This window comes from Rhipicephalus microplus, chromosome 10 (assembly GCF_043290135.1).
Source record: "Rhipicephalus microplus isolate Deutch F79 chromosome 10, USDA_Rmic, whole genome shotgun sequence".
Classification (NCBI taxonomy): domain Eukaryota; kingdom Metazoa; phylum Arthropoda; class Arachnida; order Ixodida; family Ixodidae; genus Rhipicephalus; species Rhipicephalus microplus.
In genome coordinates, this window is record NC_134709.1 from 24,760,450 (window position 1) to 24,785,634 (window position 25,185).

General features: G+C 48.2%; 1 protein-coding gene across 2 annotated transcripts in view; it reads left to right on the forward strand.

Annotated features, from left to right (window-relative positions):
- Positions 1 to 24,931, forward strand: part of LOC142774647 (uncharacterized) — a 100,677-nt gene extending 75,746 nt beyond the window's left edge. For both annotated transcript variants that reach the window (XM_075875264.1, XM_075875263.1), the window contains 3 exons: positions 1,260 to 1,651; positions 6,442 to 6,742; positions 19,575 to 24,931. In XM_075875264.1, coding sequence (XP_075731379.1) covers positions 1,260 to 1,651; positions 6,442 to 6,742; positions 19,575 to 20,922 — 2,041 coding nt within the window. In that variant the 3' untranslated portion in view covers positions 20,923 to 24,931. The remainder of the gene's footprint in view (positions 1 to 1,259; positions 1,652 to 6,441; positions 6,743 to 19,574) is intronic.
- The last annotated feature ends 254 nt before the right edge of the window (positions 24,932 to 25,185 follow it).

Below are 25,185 nucleotides of genomic sequence, written 5' to 3' on the forward strand. Positions count from 1 at the left end.
TGGTCGCGAGAGATGCGTGCAGTTGTTTCTCCATTGTTTGCACAGGGTTCGGATAATATCGCGCTGCACATTAGCGAGTTCCAATGGAAAGCGCATGCACGCGCGCATGAGGTGTTGCGATACGAATAGTTTGTTGGAAGTGTGCAGCACCGCTTTCGTGTATCTTGCTCGCGTCCTCGCGTGTGTGCACTGTATACAGTATACTTCCCAAAGTTGCCGTGACAACAAGTGGGCATTGCAACGTTGGCGGAAATTATATTATGTCTCCGTTGTGCGAAAAGCCAGCACTTAGCAACAACGGCTGCAAGGGCTGCTATAAAACTATTTAAAACCAGATCAATTTAGGGACCCGGGTGTCGTGTGCTGTCGTAGCTTGACGTTATGCGGGATAAATCACGAATGACACTGTAGCATAACGAGCGACTTGAGCCAACGAGAACTTTTTCTTTCTCTTGGCTTTCGAGTGCTTTGATGATGATAAGTGCAAAGCACTTTATGGCCGGGTTGTCGTGTGCTTTCGTCGCTTGGCATAACGCTAGAGAAATCGCGTAAAAATTGAAATAAATGCATAGGAAGCAAGCGTCAAATAGAAAAAGAGAAAGTAAGAAGAAAGGTAGAAAGAGCAAGAGAGAGGGGAAGAAAGAGGTAGTGGAGGAGAGAAAGCTAAAGCCGAAGAGAAACGAAGGTTGCCCAGCGACACAATTCTTTCACGCTTGGCGCCCCTGGTGCGAAGCTGCCTTAACTCTATAAAAGGGCTGTGGCTAGACTATAACCTCGTAAGTAAAGCAGTGTGTGGACGTTAAACTTCATAACACGCATCGCCGTGCCCATTGTGAGATAACCTTCGTCGCTGTTTTGCTTCCATTTCGCTGGACCCTCGTGTGAAGTATCAAGCCGGAGCAGATACTAGCTCAGGCCTACCTCTTTGTTTTCTACGATAGATTTGACTCGGAGTTATAATGCCAAGTCTACCTTTGTTTTGTGTGGCAAGGTGCTTGTTTAGGCTTGTTGCTACTCCGTTGAACTGTCATAGCGCAAACTTCAGGGACGACAGTCAACAGATAGCGACGCACGCAAGTGCTAACTTTAATTAAAGATGCACATAAGATATAGGTATACCCTTGTGCTTGCACAGCTTTGCATGCACGAAACCACGACACCCATGTGATTTATTTACTTTTATGTATTGTTTTTTACGTAACTGTTGTTGTGTATCTTTGACAGCTGAGAATATTATCACTTTGCATGGCAACACGCAGAAAGCCTGAGGTCAAGAGCGAGCCCGATCCGAAGCGAGCCTCCAAGCGCGAGAGCAAGACCAAGGGCGGCAAGTCGTCGGCCAGCGGCGGTGGCAACAGCGTCAACATCGGCAACCTCGGAAGCAGCGCCGTCGCCACCAAGCCCGAGTCCTCGTCCTCCGGCAAGCCCCTGGACTCCGGAGCTCCGGCGGAGGTGAAGAAGAAGCCGGAAATCGTCCCAGAGTCAACTTCTCTCTCCGCCGAGGCGCCGCCGCCTGCGGCGGAACCGGAAGTGCTCTTCCCCACCTGCAGCACGGGCGCGGTACCCAAGCGAATCGTCGTTCGCGCCACCACATCGCCGTCCTCTTCGTCTTCGACCAAGCGAGGCACCGCCCGCGGCGACTCGAACAGCGGTACAGCACCCTTCACTATTCGGCATGAGAGAGCTTTCTGCAAAGTGTCATTTTGTTCTAGTAGCCGTTTATGTAACTCTGTGTTGTACTCAAATACCCGTGTTGTTGTTTTTTTCCTTTTCTTTTTTAAGGAGCGAAGCTCCGTAGGCCCGCATCCGGCCGTCACCATCGCCGTCGAAGCTCCATGCGCCCGATTTATACTAAAACTCTATTGTGCCCGGCAATCATAAAACACTTTGACCCCGCTTGCACGGGGAAGTGCCCGCATTGCGAGGAAAATTCCTCTGACATTTTCCACATGGTGTGGGCATGCCGAAAAACCCCAAACCTTACCCCACTACCCAACCCTTCGCGGGAGGACTGGGAGGCAGCCCTGCTCGGCTGCTCTGACCTGACGGCCCAACGGGCCCTGGTCGAGCGTGCCCGGGCCGCGGCCAACGCCAATGGGCTCCCGTAAGAGGGAGCTCACCTAGTGTTTGTACGGGGCGGCCCCTTAAGGACCGTTCCCACCCTTCCTGTAAATAACATCTGTAAATAAATGTTTTTCAGCAGCAGCAGCAGCCCGACAAGCGCGCCGAGCAAAAGAACACGTGCGAGCTCCCAGCGCAGCGGTAGCGCAGGCACGGCGGCAGGTGGCGCCACACACTCTCTCGCTCAGTTTTTCAAAGCACCGCGGTTTAGAGACAGGGAGGGCAAAACAGACTCTAAGCGGGTAGAATCAACTAGAAGGAGGTTATCTGACTGGTGGCTAGAGTCAAGGCACGAGTGAAAAATTAAACCGTTCACTGCAAAGTACCAGTCCTATACTTCACTAATTAAACGAAAAAAAAAAGGTAAATCTAGTTGTTGGTTCATTAAGTATTACGGCTAGGTGGCGTTAGCCGCCACCCGATCTAAAGGGTACAGCCACGTCAATCCATCCATCCGTATAGGGAGCCTTCGTGTGCGCGCCTATGAAGGCTCCTCAACTCGCTCAGTCCTTTCCACCACAGAGCGCAGCGAACGCTTTTCCCACCCGCTCCACGCACCACCGCGTTTATGAAAGCCTACTGCGAGATCAGGAGCGTAGGCGTTTGCGTCCCATTTCTAAGGAGTTTCGCTCAATTGTTGTACGCGGAACCACTGCAATTTATTTCTTTAAGTGCTGTGAAAGCTGCTGAAGCAAAATGCATACCTGATAGAGCGCCGGACGCCGTACTACATTCGTTGATTATTATCTCATTTGCGTTCCCCGAATAAACGCTGTTTTATTTATTTATTTTTATTTCATTTATTTACAGATACTCTCAACCCTTACATAGGGCTATTACAGAGTGGGAAGAACGTAAAAAAACATAATAATTGTACAATCGGAACAAAGTTACGATGAATAGTTGGAACTTACTGATAAAGGAACAATATAAAGTAGTACACCATTAAACGCAACGAGATAAAAATTAAATGTGCAAGATTTTGTACCGACAAATAAAGCTTTCTTAGCTACAAATTCAAATATGAGCTATGTGTTTCAAAAAGAATTCTGCGGAAGAACGTGAAACGGTTTCTTCGATCAAAGAATGTCTTCGAACGAATATTTCTCCGATCAAAGACGTGTCGACATAGGCCGAACATATTTTCGTACGGCAGATCCGAACACGTGGCGAAGGAAGACTATAGCGCTGCCTCGATTTCGACGATCCATAATTCGTTTCCCGTTTCTGCGTGCGTGCCGTGACGCCAGCACTTCTGCGAGATCGAACCGTGGGCGCAGTCGACAAGCAATTAGCTAAGACACCCGAAAAAAAAAGCAGAACTGGCTAACGAGCCAGCAGATGAAACGGATAGAAGCGAATGGTCATTAGCGCCCACGAAAGATTAAGCACGAAATTATACCGGCTAGGGTGCCGGATTTTTTTTTTTCGTTAGGGGAAGGTACAACTCTGGCGTAGACAAATTTGTACCGAAAGATCGCGCGAAAGTAAAGGAATTTAGCAATTGACGTATTTTTTTTTCTTTTGTGAGTGAATTCAATACGAAATTAAGTTTCTGATAGCCTTAATTATCACGTATGTTCAGTAGCTTTGTTCGTCCACTTAGAAACCGCCTCATTTGCGTGATTACCGTCGTTCCACCTGGGGAAAGCTGGCGATGGACACGTTGCATAAGATACGAAAAAAAGTGAGTTCCGGTACTCGATGCTCTATCGATCTTGCGAGTACAGCTCGATAATGCTACAAGATACGTGCGCGTGTGTAGGTGAAGACGCACAGATAAAAACACTCCTTGGAACAGATTGTCAGTACTGGTATATTGAAGGGTGTCTATAGGCTTACAGACAAAAATGGTTCATTTGGTTGAGGCAAGCATTTTTTGCGATTCTTAAAATATTGTATATTGAAGGGTGTTACAGACAAAAATGGTTCATTTGGTTGAGCAAAGTATTCCTTCGCGATTCTTAAAAGATGGTATATTGAAGGGTGTCTATAGGCTTACAGACAAAAATGGTTTATTTAGTTGAGGAAGGAAAAAGAGGAAAAAAAATAGGAGGAAAACAACGGCAAGGAGGTTAACCAGCCTATAGGCAGCTGGTTTGCTACCCTGCGCATAGGAGGGGGATGGGTGAGATGAAAGAGAGAGAGAGAAGAAAGGGAAGAGATATAAACACAGGACATTCGGCAACACACGCGCGCACACTCAGTCATAGTCCAGTCTTTTCTTTCGCGCTGTGTGCCATTGCTGTTACAGCCACTTGTTCAAGTCCGTGTCACGTAGGAATTTCAACAGAGCTTTTGTCGCCTTTGTTGCAATGCCTTCTCTCGAGCACTTGACAGAATAGTGTCCACAGACATTTGGCTGTTGTCGATGCGCGCAAAAACGGACGCCAGTGACTGTCTCTGGATGTCATACGACGGACAGTCGCACAAGATGTGGTGTAGCGTCTCTTCGCAACGACAGGCATCGCGGAGAGCGTTGTCGGCCATTCCTATGGCAAATGAATAAGATTTTGTAAATGCCACTCCTAGCCATAAGCGATGAAGATGGGTGGCTCCTCTTCGGTCGAGCCCAGTGGGCATGCGGATAGCCATCAAAGAGGACAGGTGGTGTGGACGATTCGTCTCGTTGCTTGGGCACCATAGTGAAAACGTGATTTCCCGCGCAAGTAGTCGAAGATTACTGGCAGCATCGGTCTGCGAAAGTGGTATGGCTTCTTCTGGTGTTCCTTCAAGAGCCGCCCGCGCGGCAGTATTGGCCTGTCGAGGAAAGTACTCCTTTGTGATTCTTAAAATGCCAGGATAGCGATTGAGAAGGAGATGCGCGTGGGCCCCTATTACGCTATCGCGTTCTGCTTTAAAAACGAAGCTCAAGCGGCCTCTCAAGTTTTTTTTTTTCAGATCCGTCAAGTACGAGCAAAGTTACAGAACTTTCTCGCACGCTTTCAGCGCTATCTTGTTTCGTACCGACGAGTGAGCTGGATGCAACACAGGGAGGGATGGCACGGGAAAAGAAGTCGCGTCACGCGCACTAAATGACCTTGAGTGCTTGTCATCACTCGCTCCCGACGTTATTGCGGTGCGCTATACTGCTGCCAGTGTGTAATTTTTGCACGGTACAGAGCCCGGGCTCCTGGCACGTGACAATAATCAAAACTGGTCCAAACGGCGCTGCCGGTTTATGACAGCTATCTGCCAATACCAGCAATATCTGTCGGTTGACGACAAGTCTGTTGTATAATTGCCCCTGAAACAGAGGGTAAGGACCTGCAAGATTTGGCTGAACCGCACGTTTTCTAGCTGTATGTGAGTGTGTGGCGCGTGTCTTCAGCAAGCACTTGTGGTTCAGGACCTCTTTGAGATACGAATCTCACATGTTCCGCAGGGAAAGGTGTTCAGGGGTCAGCGGAGCAAACGAAAACAATGATCTTTGCGCCGTCTGGTTCGCCTGTTGGGACCACTGTGTGCCGCACCATCGACCCCACTACCGTGGGTACTTCCTTGTTCCCGGGTAACAGAACAGATAGCGGGGCGCGCTCATCGCTGAAGCCGTTGTCGCGGTGAAATTTCAGAAAATAATTGAGTTTATGTGCGTGTTATGTCCTTAAAACGACATTAAAGGTGGCTGACTGAACCGGTAAAGGGCGGGCTCAAGCTATGGTGACACATTTAATACACATATACACAAAATATTATGCCTTAATGGCAAGTCTATATCGCAGAACAAAAGACTACCGTGCCCACCGTGGTGCCCACTATAAGTGGCCCCGCTTCATGTAATGTCATGGCATGTATTATAAATGTCATTTGCGCGGCATTGTGTATGACAAGGACTGCTTTGTATAAATACATGTTGTAGTTGTCATATCTACATGAACGTTATATTTGTATAGTATAGTCCATGTACGGTCATTATATAGGTACGATTGGAACTTCTGAAACACACGGCTTGCAGCGTGCTTTCTTGCACACGTTTCAGTAGATATACAGTCCTTATACGTGTTGCACTTGGGGCGATTCCTAATAAGTGATAAACTACGTGTGGTTATCTGGTATGCACTTTAAACTGTGTGGTCCTAATATATGCAGCGTACGCTATATGCAGCGTTTCTTGTATATGCTGCACATGGTGTGATAACTGACGTAAATGGTATAACGGGTGAATAATACTCGACGGTGGTCATCGCTTGGCCATCATCACATCTTGCATCCATGTGCCGCGATGTGTTGGTGCATGACACCGCTCCGGACCCCATGCGTGGATTCGACATCTACCACGTGTGACTTCACCGTTTGCCGGGAACTCTCTGCATGTCTCAGGTTCCAAGAGCAAGGCCCGCTGGGCGTCGTCGGGCCGAATCCAGCGGCAGGCGTCGGTGTGCATACCGTGGTACGAGGAGGACCAGTGGTACCAGGAGCCGCAGTGCAGCTACTGGCCCAGCCCGCCCCTGAGGCGGCTCAGCGTACCGGCGCGCCTAGCGCCCCCGGCTCCCTTGTCGGCGTCGCCCCGGCGCGACCTCTCGGGCGAGGGCTGGTCTGAGGTGCCCGCTTCGCTGCGGGAATCGGCGAGCACCGAGAATCCGGGTTTGCTTGAACAGAGCCTCGACCGGATGGCTCGCAGGTGAAGAACTGCTATTGTTCTATTGTTTTGCTACATGTCCTATTGTTGCCTTGTGCTATCGTTTAGATACTGTGCCATCTTGTATCGCATCATTGGACCCTATTCTAGCCTTTGGCTATGGGTCCAAACAGTTTTTGTCTATCATGTTGGAATTGAAAATAAAGTGAAATGAAATGAAGTGAAACTTAACGTTGCGTTTTGAACACTCGGGGTAGCGACTGACGTGTGTCGTATAACTTAGGAAGATTTCGCTAAAGCTGTATTCACGTGATGGCGTACGTGACCGCGGACGAATCAGTCACGTGACATGTGACGTCAGAAAAAAAGAGGCTCTAGGCCATGCACTTGCGCGCTGTTGGTAGGTGTGCAACTACGGCACTGTAGTTTATTGGTCTTGCGAGGAGCCTTAGTGGTGTTTATCTGGCCGTGGTACCCCTACATAGAAATATTGCTATCACAAAAACTGCGACACATCGGTACTTAAACTGTACTTAAAACAGAGTTACCGTGCGCAACCGTGTGCTTAGATTTGAGAATGCTTTAAAGAGCCTGGGCTTTGAAAATTAATTCTGATGGCATGCCCTATATATAATGTACAATTTCACTGAAAACTTCATCTTTTTTACATTCTTGCCAGCGTTTGTGTGGCATTGTTAGGGACCAACGGAAGGCAGTAGTAATTTTTTGTCTAAAAAATGGCACCATCTCCATGGGGTGAATAATGGAACGTGGGGCGAGGCATCCGTCCGTCCATTCGTTCTTGCTTCCGTCCGTCCATGCGTCCGTCCGTGTGACCGTTCGTGCGACCATCCGCCCGGCCGTGCGTGCGTCTGTTTGTGCATCCGCACGTCCATCCATGCGTCCGTCCCAGCGTTCGTCCATGCATCCGCCCCTGCGTCCGTCCATGCGTCCATTCGTCCGTGCAGCCATCCTTGCATCCGTCCATACATCTGTCTGTGTGTCCGTTTGTCCATCTATTCAACACTCCAAGTACCACCATCTCGCATCTTTTCATCATATATTCCGCATATAGAAGCACCGCCATCCAGCGGACATTCCAAGGACTAAACGAGAGGTGACACACGCACACCTTCTTACGGCTTGCGCTTCGTGTCTGCTTCCTGCCTTTAACCACCTCGAGTTCATGGTATATACTAGTTCACTGTATTCAGGCCCAACGCTCGCTAAACCTTTTCTAAAACCAAGGAGGTTACGCTCAGCGACTATAACATAGCAACCCTTTCTTGTCAGATAGTGCTCAATGTACATGCCAATGACTGCTAATGGGGAATGAGAGACAGTAGAATTCGGCTTTTAGTTAACGCGCACGCTGCGAATTTTTTATTGTTCAACAACGCACAGGAGAAATCTCCCACCCGCACAACCTTGCAGGTCAAAACGTAAAACTGTTTACGCACTACGACAAGGGACGAACGGGTGCCGCTTTAGGGAGCTTCGCCCCAAAGAGAAATCATGCTTGACCCATTAACCAAGCCTAAATTTGTTGTAGCACCGTCATGCACGTAATCCATCGATGAAAGCTCTCTGCTGAACTGAGATTTTTTTTTTGTGCAAGAGCATGTGCGTACACGTGGTAAACGCAGCGTAGCGCAAAACCCCGTGGTCCACTAAGCTTTCCTTACTAGGCTTATCGGCTGTCCCACATTTCATGGTGAACAGAATGAGAGAGAGAAAAAAAAAAACAAGCGTATGCGTTTAAGGTGCGAACGGTGGTACTGAACGAATCGCACAGATATGGGGGCTTTCGACGATATTTCTCTGTTTTTCTAGTATGCAGATAACGACGATGTAAATATAGTAGTTCAGTCATGGTACAGCAGTGCGTAGCTGACGGAACACAAGCTAACAACGTACAAACAACGCAGCAAAGGCGTGATTTGTTGCGAAAGCGTGAAGAGAGTCGCCCAGGGCGAGCATCTCTATGAAAGACAGAATGCGCTTTACTCGCGGGTAATGTTGATTGATTTGTGGGGTTTAACGTCCCAAAACCACCATATGATTATGAGAGACGCCGTAATGGAGGGCTCCGGAAATTTCGACCACCTGGGGTTCTTTAACGTGCACCCAAATCTGAGCACACGGGCCTACAACATTTCCGCCTCCATCGGAAATGCAGCCGCCGCAGCCACGCGGGTAATGTTAACGTTGCATAGGCATCGTGTACCGATTCAGTAAACAAGAGCGTAGATATTAACCGTAAACTGTAGTCAACGCATTTTATCCACCGATAATCGGCTCAGACCGCATGCAACGAAGCGCCGCTGCTTGTATTTGTATATGCGCCGCCGACCGCCTATCCATACTTGCGTGGAACGGTGCTGCCACCTATAGCCCGATCTCACCGCGAATAGCGTTCCTCGAATGACACGTGAAATGAGTATACTTGGCACTGGTATATTGTCTTTTTATATCGACTCGTTCGGATTGTCGCATTTAACTGCGTTTTAAATGTGTGTTTTCCTGCCTCTAATACGGCAGTTGCTTACATGGGTCGGCAAAAAATGTCAACAGAAATAAAAAAAGAAGCCACAGCTTTGCCGCAAGTTCGAAGCAATGAACGCGATAACAACAATTCAGAAGGTCATGTTCAGAGTGACAAGCAGATCCGACATGTGTCCAGTGTTTCTCATGCACAAATAACGCTCGAAACGTACTCACAGGTACAGATGAACGCGGATAAGCATCTCAGTTGTTACTTCGCTGTGTCTGAAAAGCACGCCCTTTTCACAAACGGAGACTGTGCAATGATTGCAGCCCCTTTGTGCGCCTGATAACTACAACAAAATTGTTCCGGTGAAAGCTGAAGGCCAGCCAAGGCGTACTATCCTCATGACTGCGAAATAAGGGCGCGCGAGTGATCGTCCAGGGGCTTTACGTTCATCCGACTGCGCCGTGCTCCCGACCGGGTTGCAGAAATGAGGTGCCTTTTCTCATCTTCTAACCACTACCACCACCACCTCTCCGCGATGCAAAGTACGCGTAGAGAGCGCGCGCCGCCGTGCGCTCATTGCGCCATCTTGATGGTAATGCTGAAAACACAATAGTTCCCCCCACCCCCCAGATGCCCGGCACAAGCGGTAAGTGGAAGGCAGAAATAGCTCGCCGTTTGCGTCTCGAAGGACTGGCAGCTCCGTGGCTCACTGGTTAACGCCTCGCAGTCACGTTTCAGAGATTCCAAGTTCGATTGCACCATAGCCTAATACAGGAGGCTTTGATTGCACGCGCCGGGGTCTTTTTCCTGGATTTTTTTTCAGTCTTACGTTTTCATATATATGGATACCTATACATATACGGTGAGTGACGGTGACGCCGATGCCGGCGGCAATATCCAGCTGAGAGTGTCCATATAATTGCTATCGCAATAAAAAAATGAAGAAATCTGTATTCCACTTTGAGCTCACTCTGGCCGACTCATTCAAAGTTTGCTCAACCGGACTCACTCAGGCTGAAACGTACCGAAATATTATTCACCGGGACTCAATCAGACTTAGGCTGACAGCTTGATGTGAGTCGGAGTGAGATTAGGAGAGTCGACTCGCGACTGAGTTTGCCGACCTGTGGTTACTAATGGCGCGTCGTCCTGTGTTTGTTTATTCTTGGGTGCGTTGTTCGTCGCCCCTTCCTGCACGGTGATTAGGCTTTTGTTTCAGTGGCGTATTACGTCTTTTTCGGTAGTGTGTCTTCTACTGAGGTGACGGTTCGTAAACAGTGTTGCGCCCGGTTTGTAGCGTGGGCGTTTCTCGGAGCCACTTTTAGGGACTGGTGGGATGATTATGTTGTAAGTGCAAAACATATATATGTGTCCTTAGAATTTTATTAGTACCTCATAGTTAGAGATCCGTGTTTTCGGGTAAATCAGGGAAAAAATTGATATACACTCGCTGGTAAAAGTTTTGACAAATCGGATTGGTCCTGTAGGCTCCGATCTTAAAGGACGTTCAAAACGTTCAATACACTCAGTGTGTTCGCATGTTTTCGTGTTTAGATATCATTTCATCTGAGATTTCGGAGTGTTGAGCGTATGAATAATAGGTCCTTTATTTTTCATTGAGAAGGTGAGTGAGGAGGCTAGGATCAAAAACTCACAGAAAAGGAAGTCACAGTTTGGCCAAAAGGGCGAAGCAATGAATGCGATAGCAACATAATCGAATGTTTTACGAAGCAAGGCTAGCATTTTTAGAAGCAATATTAATTGTATATGCGCTTGCTAAGTAACCAAGTTTCCTGCGGCGCGGCCATAGTCGATGACCATGAACAAGGCTCGTGCGTAGTTACGGCGTTGATAGTGAGGCTGGCAGTGTGCTCATTTAGATACGATCTCACGTAACTCTACAAAACGCTGGTGTAAGGGAACACGGCCGCTCTAGGTAGACTTTTGGCACCGTTTTTTTTCCCCGTGTTGGGAGCGCAGCCCATAGTAGCTCCCACCTGCTGCGAGGATACAAGGCGCGCGCTGATTGTTGCCGCGTTATCGCAGCAACCATAGGCGCCCCCCCCCTCCCCCCCTCCCTTTTGTTCGCTGGCGAGATAAGCGCGCGCGCAGACGAGCCCGGCCGGAAAGGCGATGTTCGCTCCGCAGAAATAGGAGGCTAGCGTATCCTTCTGGCAAGGATAAAAACTGCCGTATATATATATATATATATATATATATATATATATATATATATATATAATATATATATATATATATATATATATATATATATATATATATATATATATATAATATATATATATATATATATATATATATATATATATATATATATATATATATATATATATATGGCGGCAAAAACCAGCCGAGATTAACCATATAATTGCTAGAGCAATAAAAACTGACACGGCAGTTTGCGCCCCTATATGCGTGCCGTGTCCGCAGTGCGCCCTAACGTTCCTTGTACAAACGATATGCTTCCCTCGTGGCGGTTAATTACAGAGATAAGCAGTCGCAGCGGTTATCGCTTCTGTTGTCGATAGCCGCTTGTGTTGGTCGATAACAAAACGTGCGTCATCGCGCAGCCTCCACCGTCGTCGCGTCCTGTTGTCGCAGCGCACTCGGCCAAGTGCTATGGTGGTTGGGACGCTGACCGTTCATTGATTGATATGTGGGGTTTAACGTCCAAAAACCACCATACGATTATGAGGGACGCCGCAGTGAAGGGCTCCTGGTGCTTTTTTAACGTGCACCGAAATCTGAGCACACTGAGCATCATTTCCGCCTCCATCGTAAATGTAGCTGCCGCAGCCGGGATTCGATCCCACGACCTGCGGGTCAGCAGCCGAGTACCTTAGCCACTAACACGGCGGGGCGGACGCTGAACGTTACGGACAGTGCAATCGTGGGTGCGCATATGCACGTGAAAGGGCATGTCAAGTGGCATTTTTAAAAAAAATCTCGCGGGTATATCGAGTAAACGGAACTCTAATAATTAACAGATATTGCTGATTTATGAAATGCCTAATTGGATGTCTTGAAACCTATCTACATATTTCTGCAGAGAGAATGTTTTTAGTATCATTGTCATTTCAGAAGTTTGTTAATTAAACATGCCTATTAGGCAAATAAATGGAAAACGAAAAAGCAGCATGACTTACTTCATGTAATAGTAAGCAACATCTGCTTGGTCGCATCGTCACAGATTTTGCGTCAGCACATTTTCGAGCTCTGGCTAGAAATAGCTGGAGCACCCTGTTTAGGAGGGAGGAGGTAAGTTTATTTACAGAAAGGCAGAGAGGTCGGCCTGAGCGATAGCTTGCTCTAGCCTGCTACTCTACACTGGGGGAAGGAAAAGGGGAAAAGAAAGTTTAATGGATGACGATGGTGAGATAGAGAGCTGAGTATGTAGTGTTCTTTCTAGCTGAGACACATTTTATAGCCGCGTACATAGTCCAGTTGTTTCTAAAAAGGTAATAACTGCTCTTGTGACCGCAGTTGCACTGTTGGTGTCTGGCCAAGGGACCAACATGGTCTCATCAGTTAATGACCTGCTGCGATATAGTTCAGTAGAAGAAATCAGTGTTTGTCGTTCACGTGCGTATGCTGGGCAGACACAAAATATGTGCTCAAGTGTTTCTGGCACATCACAGTGTTCACAATTAGGACCGGTGTCACTGCGACCGATGATATGTGTGTAACGTCTGGTGTACGCTACACCAAGACGAATGCGGTGGATCATACTTGTGAGTTGCCGTTTCAATTTAGGAGGCATGCGGAACCTCATTTCCGGGTCCCATTTGTGAAGTCGCTGGTGTCGCCGTTCCGGTTTGGTCCAGTGCTGAAGTGTGTAGCTGCGCATCACGCAGCGAAGCAGGGCGTTCGTGTCAGCTCGTGAAAACGCAATGCGTACTTCCGGGGCACTGCTTAAGGAATTTTTAGCTTCAGCGTCTGCATCTTCGTTTGCCATCACGCCGCAATGAGCGGGAATCCACTGGAAAGTTATAAGATGGCCATTTGTTGAAGCAACCTGAATAAGTTCTGTGATTTCTATTGCCAAGCTGTAATACGGACCTTGCTTCATGATGCAAATAATGTTTTGCAAAGCGGGTTTGGCATCACAGAAAATCATCCAGGCTCGAGGTCGCTCTCCGGAAATAAACCTTATTGCCTCTCGGATAGCGACAAGCTCTGCGGCAGTTGATGTGGTTTTATGGTTCACTTTGAATCGTCGAGCAATATCCATGTCTGGGATGACAAAGGCTGCGGCGGATGTGTTTAGCGTGGTGGATCCGTCGGTGTACACGTGCAGAGAATCACTGTACGTGTTATAAATGTGATATAGGGTCAGTTGTCTGAGGCCAACAGAAGAAATTAGCGACTTCTTCGTAATTCCAGGTATCGTAAATAGGGTCAGTTGTCTGAGGCCAACAGAAGAAATGAGCGACTTCTTCGTAATTCCAGGTATCGTAAAAGAGATAGGTGGTTTAGGCAGGACCCATGGAGGCACTGCAGGGGCATTTGGCGGAGAAAACCTTGATGGTATAATATTTTCATACCGCTATATTACTCTTGAGAAACTGCAATCTGGGTGGGTAGTACTGACAGTGGGTGCTGTCTGTTTCTGCTCAGTAATCGGAGGTGAACTCTAAGTGGCTCGCAGAGCATGTATACACTGATGGGACAAGCCCGAGCCTCTGCGATTGTCCCATTCGTTGAAGTACAGCGCGGTAGACCCAAGCATCTTCGTAAGCATTGAGCTTGAACACTCTCTAGTGTCTTCACACAACTAGGTCTCATATTGGAAAGCACCGGCATGCTGTATCGAATGTATCCCACAAATAGAGCATTGTACAACTGAAGTAGCGATGATTCTGATGGGCCCCATCTTGCTCCTGCTACGTGGCGAAGAATGAGAGCAAAGCTCTTCAATTTAGATTTAAGTACTGCGACATGCCTCGTCCACGATAGATCTCTGTGTACGACAACCCCAAGGAATTTGTGGTGCGTTACAGCAGGTATCGCTGTCCCATTAATAAATATCGGGTATTGCGACATATGCTTGCGCGTGAACGCAACCACTGCGCATTTGTCGATTGAAAGAGTGAGCCTCTGACGTCGTAGATATTTGTATGTGATCGTCACGTCACGCTGTAGTCGAGCTCGCAATTGCGCACGAGTAGTTCCGGATGCCCATATGCATATGTCTTCAGCGTATGCAGTGATCTTCACCATGCTGGGAAGTTCTGCTGCTAGGCCGATCATTGTGACATTGAATAGGATCGGGCTGAGAACTCCTCCTTGGGGAACACCACGATGAACCTTATATCGATCGTAGTTGTCGTCATGTATATGGTCCGGTCCCTTAGGTAGCTAAAAATCCAAGCGTACAGTCGTCCACCGATGTCGAAATCTTGCAGTGCGTCAAGGATCGCATAATGCAGCACATTATCGTAGGCACCCCTAATGTCTAAGAAGACCGCCGCCACTAGTCTGCGTCGGCTTCTTTCCTCTTCAACGCTGGTGATCAAGTCGACCACACCATCAATGGCAGATCGGCCTCTTCTGAAGCCGTTCATAAATGCAGGAAAGGAGTTGTTGCTCTCTAGAAGCCACTCTAATCGTGCCAGTACCATTCTTTTTATCACTTTTCTGACGCAGCTGGCTAACGCGATTGGTCTGTAGGAGGAAAGGGCATAAGGACACTTCCCTGGCTTAAGCAATGCAATAATGCGACTGCATTTCCAATTAGCTGGGACTTCTCCTGACTCCCATGAGGTGTTATAATGAGATAACAGGATACGTTGTGCTTCTGTATCAAGATGGTTGAGTGCAGCATACGTGATTCCGTTAGGTCCTGGTGCGCATGATCGGCGGGAGGCAGAAATCGCAGCGTCAAGCTCATGTATTGTAAAACGTACATCAAGGCGCTCGTCAGACGATGGAGGCGCAATGGTAGTAAGAAGCTCATTAGTGGCAAGACCATCAGTGGTGTCCTCGATGAGGCTACAGTAGTCACTGGCTATCTCAACTTCTGTCCGTCCCTTATGTAGAGCAACAGCTTGAAATGGTTGACGTTGTTAGGGAGTTGTCTGCAAACTTCGTACCACCCGCCAGATCTTAGATAGAGGTTGCCTGGGGTCCAGAGATCCACAGAAATTTCTCCAACGTTGCCTGTCAGTCTTGTCAAGATGCCGAAGAACATGTCGTTGAGCTCGACGACAGGCGGAAAGGTCTGAAGGTGACTTCGTTCGTCTGTATCGGCGTTCGGCACGGCGACGGATTGCACGAAGGGCCTCGTATTGGGAGTCAACTGCTGATCTCTGCATCGGTAGGTTAACCTGTTTGGTTGTGTCACGCAGTGAAGAAGCAATGATGTTCTCTACCTCGGATGGATCAGTCGTGTGCTCACAGCCAGACTTTACAGATGCCTTGAACAGTGTCCAATCGGTTTGACGGATGTAGCGTGTGTGCGTGCGGCGAAACCACCTGAACTGAACATAGGTTGGAAGGTGGTCACTGCCGCGAGTGTCCAAATCTGTGCACCAACAGGCGGAAGACAGAAGGTTTCTGGAAACGAAACAGAAGTCGAGGCAGCTGCTGTAGGACGTGCCACGAACAAATGTAGGTGATCCGTCGTTGAGTACGCTTATTCCATAGTTGTATATAAAATTGGCTAAATCCTTTCCGCGATAATTCGTTGTAGTGCTACCCCAGAGAGGATGATATGCATTAAAATCGCCGATCACAATGTGTGGCCTTGTGCTGCTTGAAGAATGGTCCCCAGGTGGAAGCAGTCCATCTGTGCGCTTGGGTGTATGTATCCTCCAATTACGGAAAATGTTCGCTTTTTGTGTGTTATAGTCAGGCTCACGGAATCATTGCTGGTTTGCGACGCGACTTCATGTCTCAAGAACGTCAAATCACAGCGTATACAAACAAGAACTTTGCTCGTACGTTGATCACCGCGGGACCAATTCTGAATATATCCAGATATACGAAAAGGTGAAACCATATTCGGTTCACATATAACGATAACAGGAAATTGATATTTAAAAACCCATTGTCTGAAGTCTGACAGACGGCCACGTAGGCCACGAGCATTCCATTGCATAACAAGCGACTGGCGCATGCGTTCTTCGAACATCAGTGCCATGTTCACTTACTGAAGAACCAGTAGAAGAGGCTCCAAAACCTCAAGTAGCTGCACAGTCGCCTTAGCAGCGAGAGTGTTTAGGCTGCTGGGAATCTTACGCATCGAACCCATCAAATTTTTAAGCATAGCCTTGACATCTGTGTTGTCCATCTTCTTGTTTTCTTCATTGGGGGTAGGGGCACTATGTGATGATGGCGCTACCGTAGCTCTTGACGGTAGTGAAGGCCACTGAGTCTCCGACGTGGGGAGAGCCAATGACTGGTTACATTGTACTTGCGTAGACTGTATTGGCATTTGAGCATCTGTATCCTCCTTTCTGGCCGACAAAATTAGGCTAGGAGGTGGTGAGGGCACGGTTTTGTGTGTCGAATTCGATAAGCTATGAGCACTGCTGCTTCGTTTGCGTCCATGTCGCGAACGACGTTTACGGCGCCGTACAGCCCTTGCAGCTTCTCTGTGAGTGGAGTGGTCTCGAACCATCTTTTTCAGGATACTAATTTCATTCCTCATTTTGGGACATTCCTTTGATGTTGCGTCGTGGGCGCCTGAGCAGTTTGGGCATTTGGCCACAGCATTGCAGTTATCACCATCATGAGGGCCACCGCAATGCTTGCAGGTTACTGCACCCTTGCAAACTGCACTAACGTGCCCAAATTTCATGCATTTATGACATTGCAGAGGTTTTGGTACGTAAGGACGTACCGAGTGCCTCACGTACCGAACTTTTACATGTGTGGGTAACGTCTTCGACTGAAACACTACTTTAACACATCGCGTGCGTCCAAAGCGGTGAAAGCCAAGCACGGGAGCCGACGATGACAGCAGCTTCTCGAGACTCGAGTCTGTTATCTCCTCATTCACATCGTATATAACTTCTGTTGTCATTTCTTCGTCGTACGCGGAGAATGCGCGAACCGGAATGTTTCCTAATCAAACAATCGCTTTCAGCGTGTCCAATAAGGCCTTCGTAGTGACCTCCACGGACACTATGTTCTTTCGGGTATTTATGCGTATTTCTACGACTTTCCCTGGAGCGATGAGCTCAAAGTACTCTGACAGGCTCTGCCTATTTAGAGAGTTCAAGATGTCTGTCTTCGATGTCGGCACATACGAAATGGTGTACGACCGCGCCTTTGTCTGTGCTTGCCTGCTAGTGGGCGATGTCCGGCTGATTTTCCTCTTCAGGCGTCGGCTTGGTACGACCACGTAGTCGCTGTCCGAAGCCATATCTTCAACGGAAGAGTCATCAGAATTGTCAACGTGGGCCACGCTTGGGCCGGGGTGAGAACTTGCGTCAGACGCACTATGATGTGGTCGGCCCGGTCCCGGTTGCTGGATGGGGTTTTGATCCCCCATTCTAAGGGGGAACGCCCCTTCGAGGTTGTCGATTATTGAAAAATCTTGGCAAAAAAATTAGGAAACTCACAGAGCTCGAAGCAGAGGCTGTTCTCTGTGACAACTTCTCACCCTGTTTAGTAATACACCCTGTTTAGTAATACAAATATATATATATGCAAATGTGAGCAATGTTACACAGGCATGGATAAAGGTGACTGATTTGACCACAGCTGCAGCACCATAACATCCAGACATGGTACGTTATGCAATGATAGCCATGGTGTGTATACGATGTGTTTAAAAGAAAAAAAAATAAGAGAGAGAGAGACACACAGAGGGACAGTGCCGCAGTCAGCTTTGAATTATGTTTGTTGCTCCTGTAAGGTTTAATGCATAGCGGAGCTGTTTTTTTGTTATTCGTTGCTTTAGTTCAGATTTTATTACTCTTCTGCTGTAGTTTGGTGACGTTATATAAGTCATGGCAAGATATGACGTTCATGTTACAATTTTAGATGCGGAAGCATCTTATACTCGCGCCTTGTAGTGCGCCGTCCGCGCCGTCCGCACCGCTTCTCGAACATTCGACAGCTGACGCGCGCGCGTGCGCCGTCGCGCCGTCGCCCACTCTTCCACCATCTGTGCATCCCTTCCTCCTCTACACACCGCGCGCGCTTCACTCCTCCACCATCTGTGCACCCTTCCTCCTCTACACACCGCGTTCGACATCTACAATTCTCCTGATTCTCCAGTGGACGCGCATGTGGCGTCGCGCTTCGAGAACATTCAACAGCTGACAGTGCATGCGCCGTCGTGCTGTATATATACTCAAGGTCGGCGCTCGCTCGCTCAGTTGCCGCTCGTCGGTTGGTTTGTACGGCGCGTCGACGTCCAAGGTCGCGGTGAAATGAATTCCAACGAATCCACAAACACAATGATCGACGTCCCTTCGACCAGCGCCGCCCTTTCGCATACGTGTGTACGTGTTCACTCATTTAACACCCCCTCCTACAACCACGTTAACCAATTTAGCCATCGACCCAAGTAAGTCGCAATTTAACACCCCATTTCACAACCACGTTAACCAATTTAGCCATCGACCCAAATAAGTCGCACTTTAACACCCCGTTAACCAATTATATGCTCCGCATCCTCCTCAGTGTTCCCCCGAGGGAAGCTGCGGGCAATTTTTTTTATGCTATACAAAACTTGACATTGTTTCTCCCTTATTCAGTCCGATACAAGCTTCATTGCAGTTATCGTCCGTGTTTATCAAGTATACCCACAGACTAAACTATATAAACCAAGGCCAGAGCAAACTGTAGCTCAAGCCGACCTCTCCACTTTTCTGTCAATAATTTCTCTCTCACTCTGCCTAAGCCCAGTACGCATTCCAGGGGTAAGCTAGTCACAAATAGAGCGTTAGGACGCCCATGTTGGCGAGCGTCCTAGTGCTTCGTGTTTGGTTAACTTGCCTCTAGAATGTCTACTCTGCTCGGGAACGTCTATTGAACCGTTGGTGAGCGTTCTAGCATCCCGTCTCTGACTGGCTTCCCCTGAAACGCCTACCATGATCTGGAGGAGAGCGCGTGCTGATTATAATTCTAATAGTTTTTTTGATTCAGCAGACACATTACGCCCTGCTTATACAATTACGCTGTTAAAAAACAATGCATTGTGCAGTTCCGAACTGATTCACAAAATTTCTGGTCGTGTCTATAAATCGGTACTTGTGAATTTAATAGGCGTGCTTGACTACCTGTTAAAGTCATTTCACTGAACTCAGTGAGCTCGAACGCCACTTGATCTCACCATAATGATTGCCTGATCCCACCATAGTGATTGCTGTAAAATTATACGTCTCATTGATTTATCCTCTGCAGGTTGCTGCTAAAGTCGCGCTCCTTGGAAGAGGAGCCCACGACGGGCGGCTCCATCGTTTGCTACAACGACATCGGCAGCAAGGAGGCCGTTGACTACGAGGAGTCGCTCTCGTCGCCGGGCGCCCTGACGCCCGAGAGTGACGACCCGAGCGAAGAAGACGCCGAGACCGTGAGGATGCAGTACCGGCAACTGTGGCAGCTCAGGGCCACGTTCGAGGAAGAGGAGACCACGACCGACTGCTTCGAGGAGTTGTCCGCGGCCGACGCGGCGTCGCACGTCGTCGAGGGCGAAGAAGAGGACCGGAGGCTGCTGCAGCAGCACCGCAACACCGGGTTCAGCACGTCCCAGGAGTCCGAGGCCGCCGACGAGCAGCATACCAGGCCTTCTGGCGGAAGGATACCCAGCGTGCCCAGCGAGGTGCGGCGTCACAACTACCAGGTCCTGCTGGCCCGCCGGCTGCAGCGAAGGGTCGAGAAAGGGTCGGCCGACAACAGCTTCGACAGCATGGAGACCGACTGTTCTTCCACCGACGCCAGTCGGACCGAGGGCGGCGTGACCACGTCCTCGTTCGACTCGACGACCGACAACACGGACGGTGGTGGTGGAGGGACGGTCGGAGCCGACGGTCAGGGCCACGCGTCCCGGCTTCAACAGATGAAGGCTGACAGCGGCTACAAGTCCATGGAAAGCAGCAATGGCAACAAGCCGGCCAAGCTGAGCCGGAAGCACGTTCCTCTGCAGGAACTGCACGCCGCTTCTGCCGGAAGCAGCGGCGGACCGTCGTCTTCCCGGAGGTCGGCGCTCCGCAAAAGACGCCAGATGGAAGGCGGACTCTTGCAGATGAGGGCTCACTCCGAAGAGGCGCCCGCTTCGGCGTCATGCTCGTCGAACTTGAGCTCGGGCCTGACGGCCGCCGAGGCGGCTGAGGCGCTCCAGTCTTCGAGTCTCTCCTCCGAGCCACTGGGATCCCTGCAGCAGGAGACCCAGGGCAAGGTGTCCGTTTTTCAAAGGTTCTTCCGCTCCACGCGCCGTACGAGCAGCGCCCGCTCGGCCTCGTCATCGAACTCGGCCTCGAAGCGCGTGTTGATGCGAGACTTCAGCATTGATCCTAAGACTGACGCGCTGTTTCGTGAGTTCTCGAGGCGGGACCCTGCGTATGACTCGCCCCGCAGCTGCTCTTCCTCGGGCCAGGGTGCGAGCCCGAGGCTCGGTTCTTCTAAGCTGCTATCACCGCAGCTCAGCATCGAGGAAGAAGGGTCGGAGGCCTCGCACTCCGCCATGGAGGACGACTGGAAACCTCAGGGTCCTTGCTGCGACGTGCCCATCGCCAGGTTACCGACGGACTAGATACAGGTGGCTAACGGTGGGGGTACCATGGGACTCGTCCGCGTGGAAGGACGCACGGGCGGGACTCGGGTCTTTCTTTTTATTTTGTTCACGTTTCACTATGCTTGCCTTCATAGCGGGACTATCTTTAATGGGTGGGAAAGCTTGGCTCCACGTGTACATATTCCTTAAAACCAGCCATGCAACATTCAGAGTGGCAGACGCTCGAATCTTCTCTGTGGACGCAAAGCAAGAGCCATTTTCACTCACGAGGAATCTTACTTCGCAGGGGTTCTTTTATGAGAAACCTTCTGGGCTTACGAGAGAAAAAAAAAGAAGGGCGACATCCTGTTAATCTGAGTACTACGGAATCAGCCGCTAAGGCTTCCCATAACAGTGCCTCTACTGTTGCTGAAGAGCTCGTTCGAGACCATTGCAGCGGGAGCAGCTCCCAATTGAAGGTTAAGGAGCTGGAGGAGAATTTTCAAACTCCTCTCGCGAAGTTGCGTCGAGTATTTGGGTGGCTTGTAACGAGCTGCCAGCCGAGCTATCGCGATGTCAATTGCATTTCACGGCATCGGTAACCGTGTAAGAAAGCTTCGAAACATCGAGCCTCCCCAGGTACGTTTCAGCCGCGGGTGTGGCGATATGAACAATTGAATTCTCACGTCTGGCATACAGAGGTGCACTCGTCTCAGAGAAGCAAGTTTTAGTACCGTTAGCATTACCTTTTTCACAGCATCTACATGTTTTTTGTTGTTGCTGTTTTATTGCTTTTATAGAATTCTGCGATGTTTTTTTTACTCGCTATTCACACTTTTTACACCACCGTCTGTTAGCTCAAAGTCTTTTGCTAATTTTCTTAATGCGTCTTGTTTGATAAGGTGACATGTAGACGTATTGTTCGAACAACTGGTTATCATCGTTGCAAGCAGCGCTAGAGAAAACGCCAGAACAACAGAAACTGAAGTATTCACAGTGCATCTTGTCTTAGTACCGTACTTCTCTTCTTTCAAGCTCTCAGGTGCCATTAACTACTAACAAGTGACAACGCAATGGCTTTCACGAGCAGAAAAAGGTTTTGGAGAAAAGAAAAGAGACTTCTTTATAGTGCCCGCTTCATTTGTGTACTGATTGGCTCGTTTAAAAAATGACCCAAACCGCGCTGAGGCACCTGCACGAAGATAAGTATGTCACATGATTTTTATCTTTTTTTTCTCTCTGCATAGATTGCTGTTGCTTGAAATGGTTATATGTATGTCGAAGAAATGGTCACAGTGAGCTAGGACACGTTACCATTCTGCTGTATCGCTGCGCTAACCAAGCTATAGAATAACGCTTTGTGCCAGCTTCGCTCAACGACTCGATTATAGTTAAGATGCGCATTCTTTTTCCTGCAAGATGAGGTCAAACAACTCGCCGCAGTGTTCCCCAGGTGAGGTCGGTAGCGCAGAAAAGTTCGCCGCACGGGACTCTACAGAATCTCACGAATCAAGTGTAAATAGTTTTTATTACCTAATCTCGCCTATATAGTTGTTGTAGTGAACGACCCTTCTTATCGACCATGCACATATATTACGCACCAATGTTTCGGGAAATCCTCTCTGTTTTAGCGAGAGGCCTTTTCTTATCTGCTCGACCAACGCGAACGATGACTGGCAAGCCGTAACCACTAATCTATTTCGTTCTCTGCGCGTAATAACCGACGGAATGATAAAGGGGCCCTGAAGTATTTGCCTTATCGTTTGGCTCTCTTTCATTGCCTATTTTACGTCAGAAACACGTTTAATAATAATTTTAAAGCTATCACGCCATGAATGGTAGATTGATGCAATCACAGCAGGCACAAAAACAAGGCACAAGTTTAGGAAAATATAGAGGCATTCGAAAAGGATATGTTTAGACAATTAGTCATGTCTTCATTAAGGTAGCAAATGCGTACCTTCCAAAATAAATTTCATATCGCGCTATAATTTCTCATGGTAAGCACCTCTTTTACTATCCACAAAGGGGGAAAAACCTCTTTTTACAGTGAAAGCTGTTATGAGATCACAACTCGGGCCATGTGCAGTTGTCCGCTGCCGGTGTCCGAAACCACATCGCGTGAAATTAGAAAAAAAGAAGCCTAGCACCAATGACACAGTGGGGCTCGAACCCGGGTGCCAGCCCAGTATTCTACCACTGAGCAACGCCGGTGCTTGTAACTTGTCAAACTTGCCTTAGGCAGGCTTGGCCTAGCACCAATGACACAGTGGGGCTGAAACCCGGGTCCGTTGGGTGCCAGTCCAGTATTTTGCCACTGATGTACACCGGTCCTTGTGACTTGTTGTCAAACTTGCCTTAGGCAGGCTTCATGTCGGTAAAGCAATCGCGTTAATACGACTCATTAAGCGTTTTAAAACGGCGAAAGAACAACCAGTCGTCGCACAATGCGATTGGCGTAACGAGTGGGCCGTCCAATGTTCCAATCCCTTACATAAAGCTTGTTCTTGTTCCCCTATTAACTGTGGCGCGTATCCACTTCAGCCATACTTCCTCATCGCCGTCAGCCACTTCATGAACTAAATAGGCACAGAATTCCTCGCAAGTGTTTAGCGGATTCCCCGCTTCTCAGAAGAAAGACGAGAAATAGCACAGCAAATGCCGGCCTACTACCCAAATAAACTTATTTATAATGACCTAGTGGGTATCAAGCAATAGTGCTTGCAGTAGTTACCCAGTGCGTGTTTCGAAAAGGCTCTGAAAGGCCGCTCTTCTAGCTTTCGCTGTGACTGTGCTGCGCCTTCCGCGCAGGCCTGACGTTTTTTTTTTTTTTTGGCCTTCATCCCCTATTCGACTTTACCTTTTGACAATAAAGGCATCCAATGTACGCTCAGGAGCACGTTAGATGTTTATTGTTATACCAAGAAACACTTCCGGTTGCACCCTGTTTATATAGCGTGCACAATAACGGCAGTTTCGACATATATTAAACTACCAAAATGGCACCTTTGAAAAAAAAAAAACTATACTTCAGGGCCCCTTTATTGCATTGCATAATAGTCCCATCTTTACCGCAGTACAATACGCCAGTCTTTTGTTTTGCGGCTGACTGTAGATGAGTTGACACTTTAAGCTTACCACTGCTGTACGTGCTCCCAGAAGATTTTTTTTCTACGTGATCTTCTTTGACACGTAGAGTGTTTTTTGACCCTTGCAAAAAAAAAGAGTGTTGTAAAGAGAAAAGATACTGTGTGGTTGAGAAGATCGTGCCTGTGTAGTAGCGAGTTTCTTTGACGTTTCGCCTTTACCGCTGTGAATACGGGCCAAACCCGGAGAATGTTGTTTGGCGGCCAAAATTTCCCGTTTCACTGCTCTCGACGCGAGCATGCGTGAACATACCAAATACTCTCGTGGCGGAAACATTTTTTTTCCCCTATAGTAGTGTGTGATGTGTACTCAGGGGAAGCCGACAGTGGATGATGACAGTTTTCAGAGCCTTATATAAATGTATAAAAAATATAGATTTTTTTTATTTTACGAAAAAAAGAAATAGAGATGTTTGTACAGCTGAGTAAGGTTTTATCTGGTTACGAGAAGTGGATGTTTGTTCATTTGCGATAAAAAGATACGGCTCGGATGAGTACGCGTTTATATATGTCTGTTGCATTCTGTAGCTAGTTATTATATTGAGAGTGCTTCTGGTTGCATATTGTTTAGCCGTTCACTGGGCCTTAACAGACGTTGCTTGATTTGTTGTTAAAGATGCGTTTCTTTTTCGGGCTTACGTTGTGTGCTTTCCATGTGGTCAGGATTGATGTGATGACGATTGTTTCTCACGTGGGACACTCCCGTGTTCTTTAAGCGAAAGAAATGCTCCTTATCTCGGTGGGCTTTACGCGGACAACATAAGAAGTTCTCGCTGCTTGTAGTGGGGGAAATATACAGGTAATACGTTTATAGTGAACTCAGAAAGTTCTGTTCAACGAGTGATAACCGTGTGTTATGTCAAAGAACCAAAGAAACAAACAAAAATTATTGTGCCACACAAGTCGGCGTATGATTGTTTTTCTCGTCTTAAAAAAAAAAAACCGGCAGATGTCGCTCATAGCCGAGTGATGATGTCTGCGACAGCGCAGAGCCGTTAAATGCAGTTTTGTGCATTATACGCTAGAGGGAACTGTGGCGATGCGATCGCTGCAAGCCGCCATGGGAACGAAGGGTAGCACATGGATAGGCCTAATATTGGCGCTTACGGCTTTAATCGCGCCTGTGGCTGCGTTTATTGTTGTGTTTGGCTTTCGT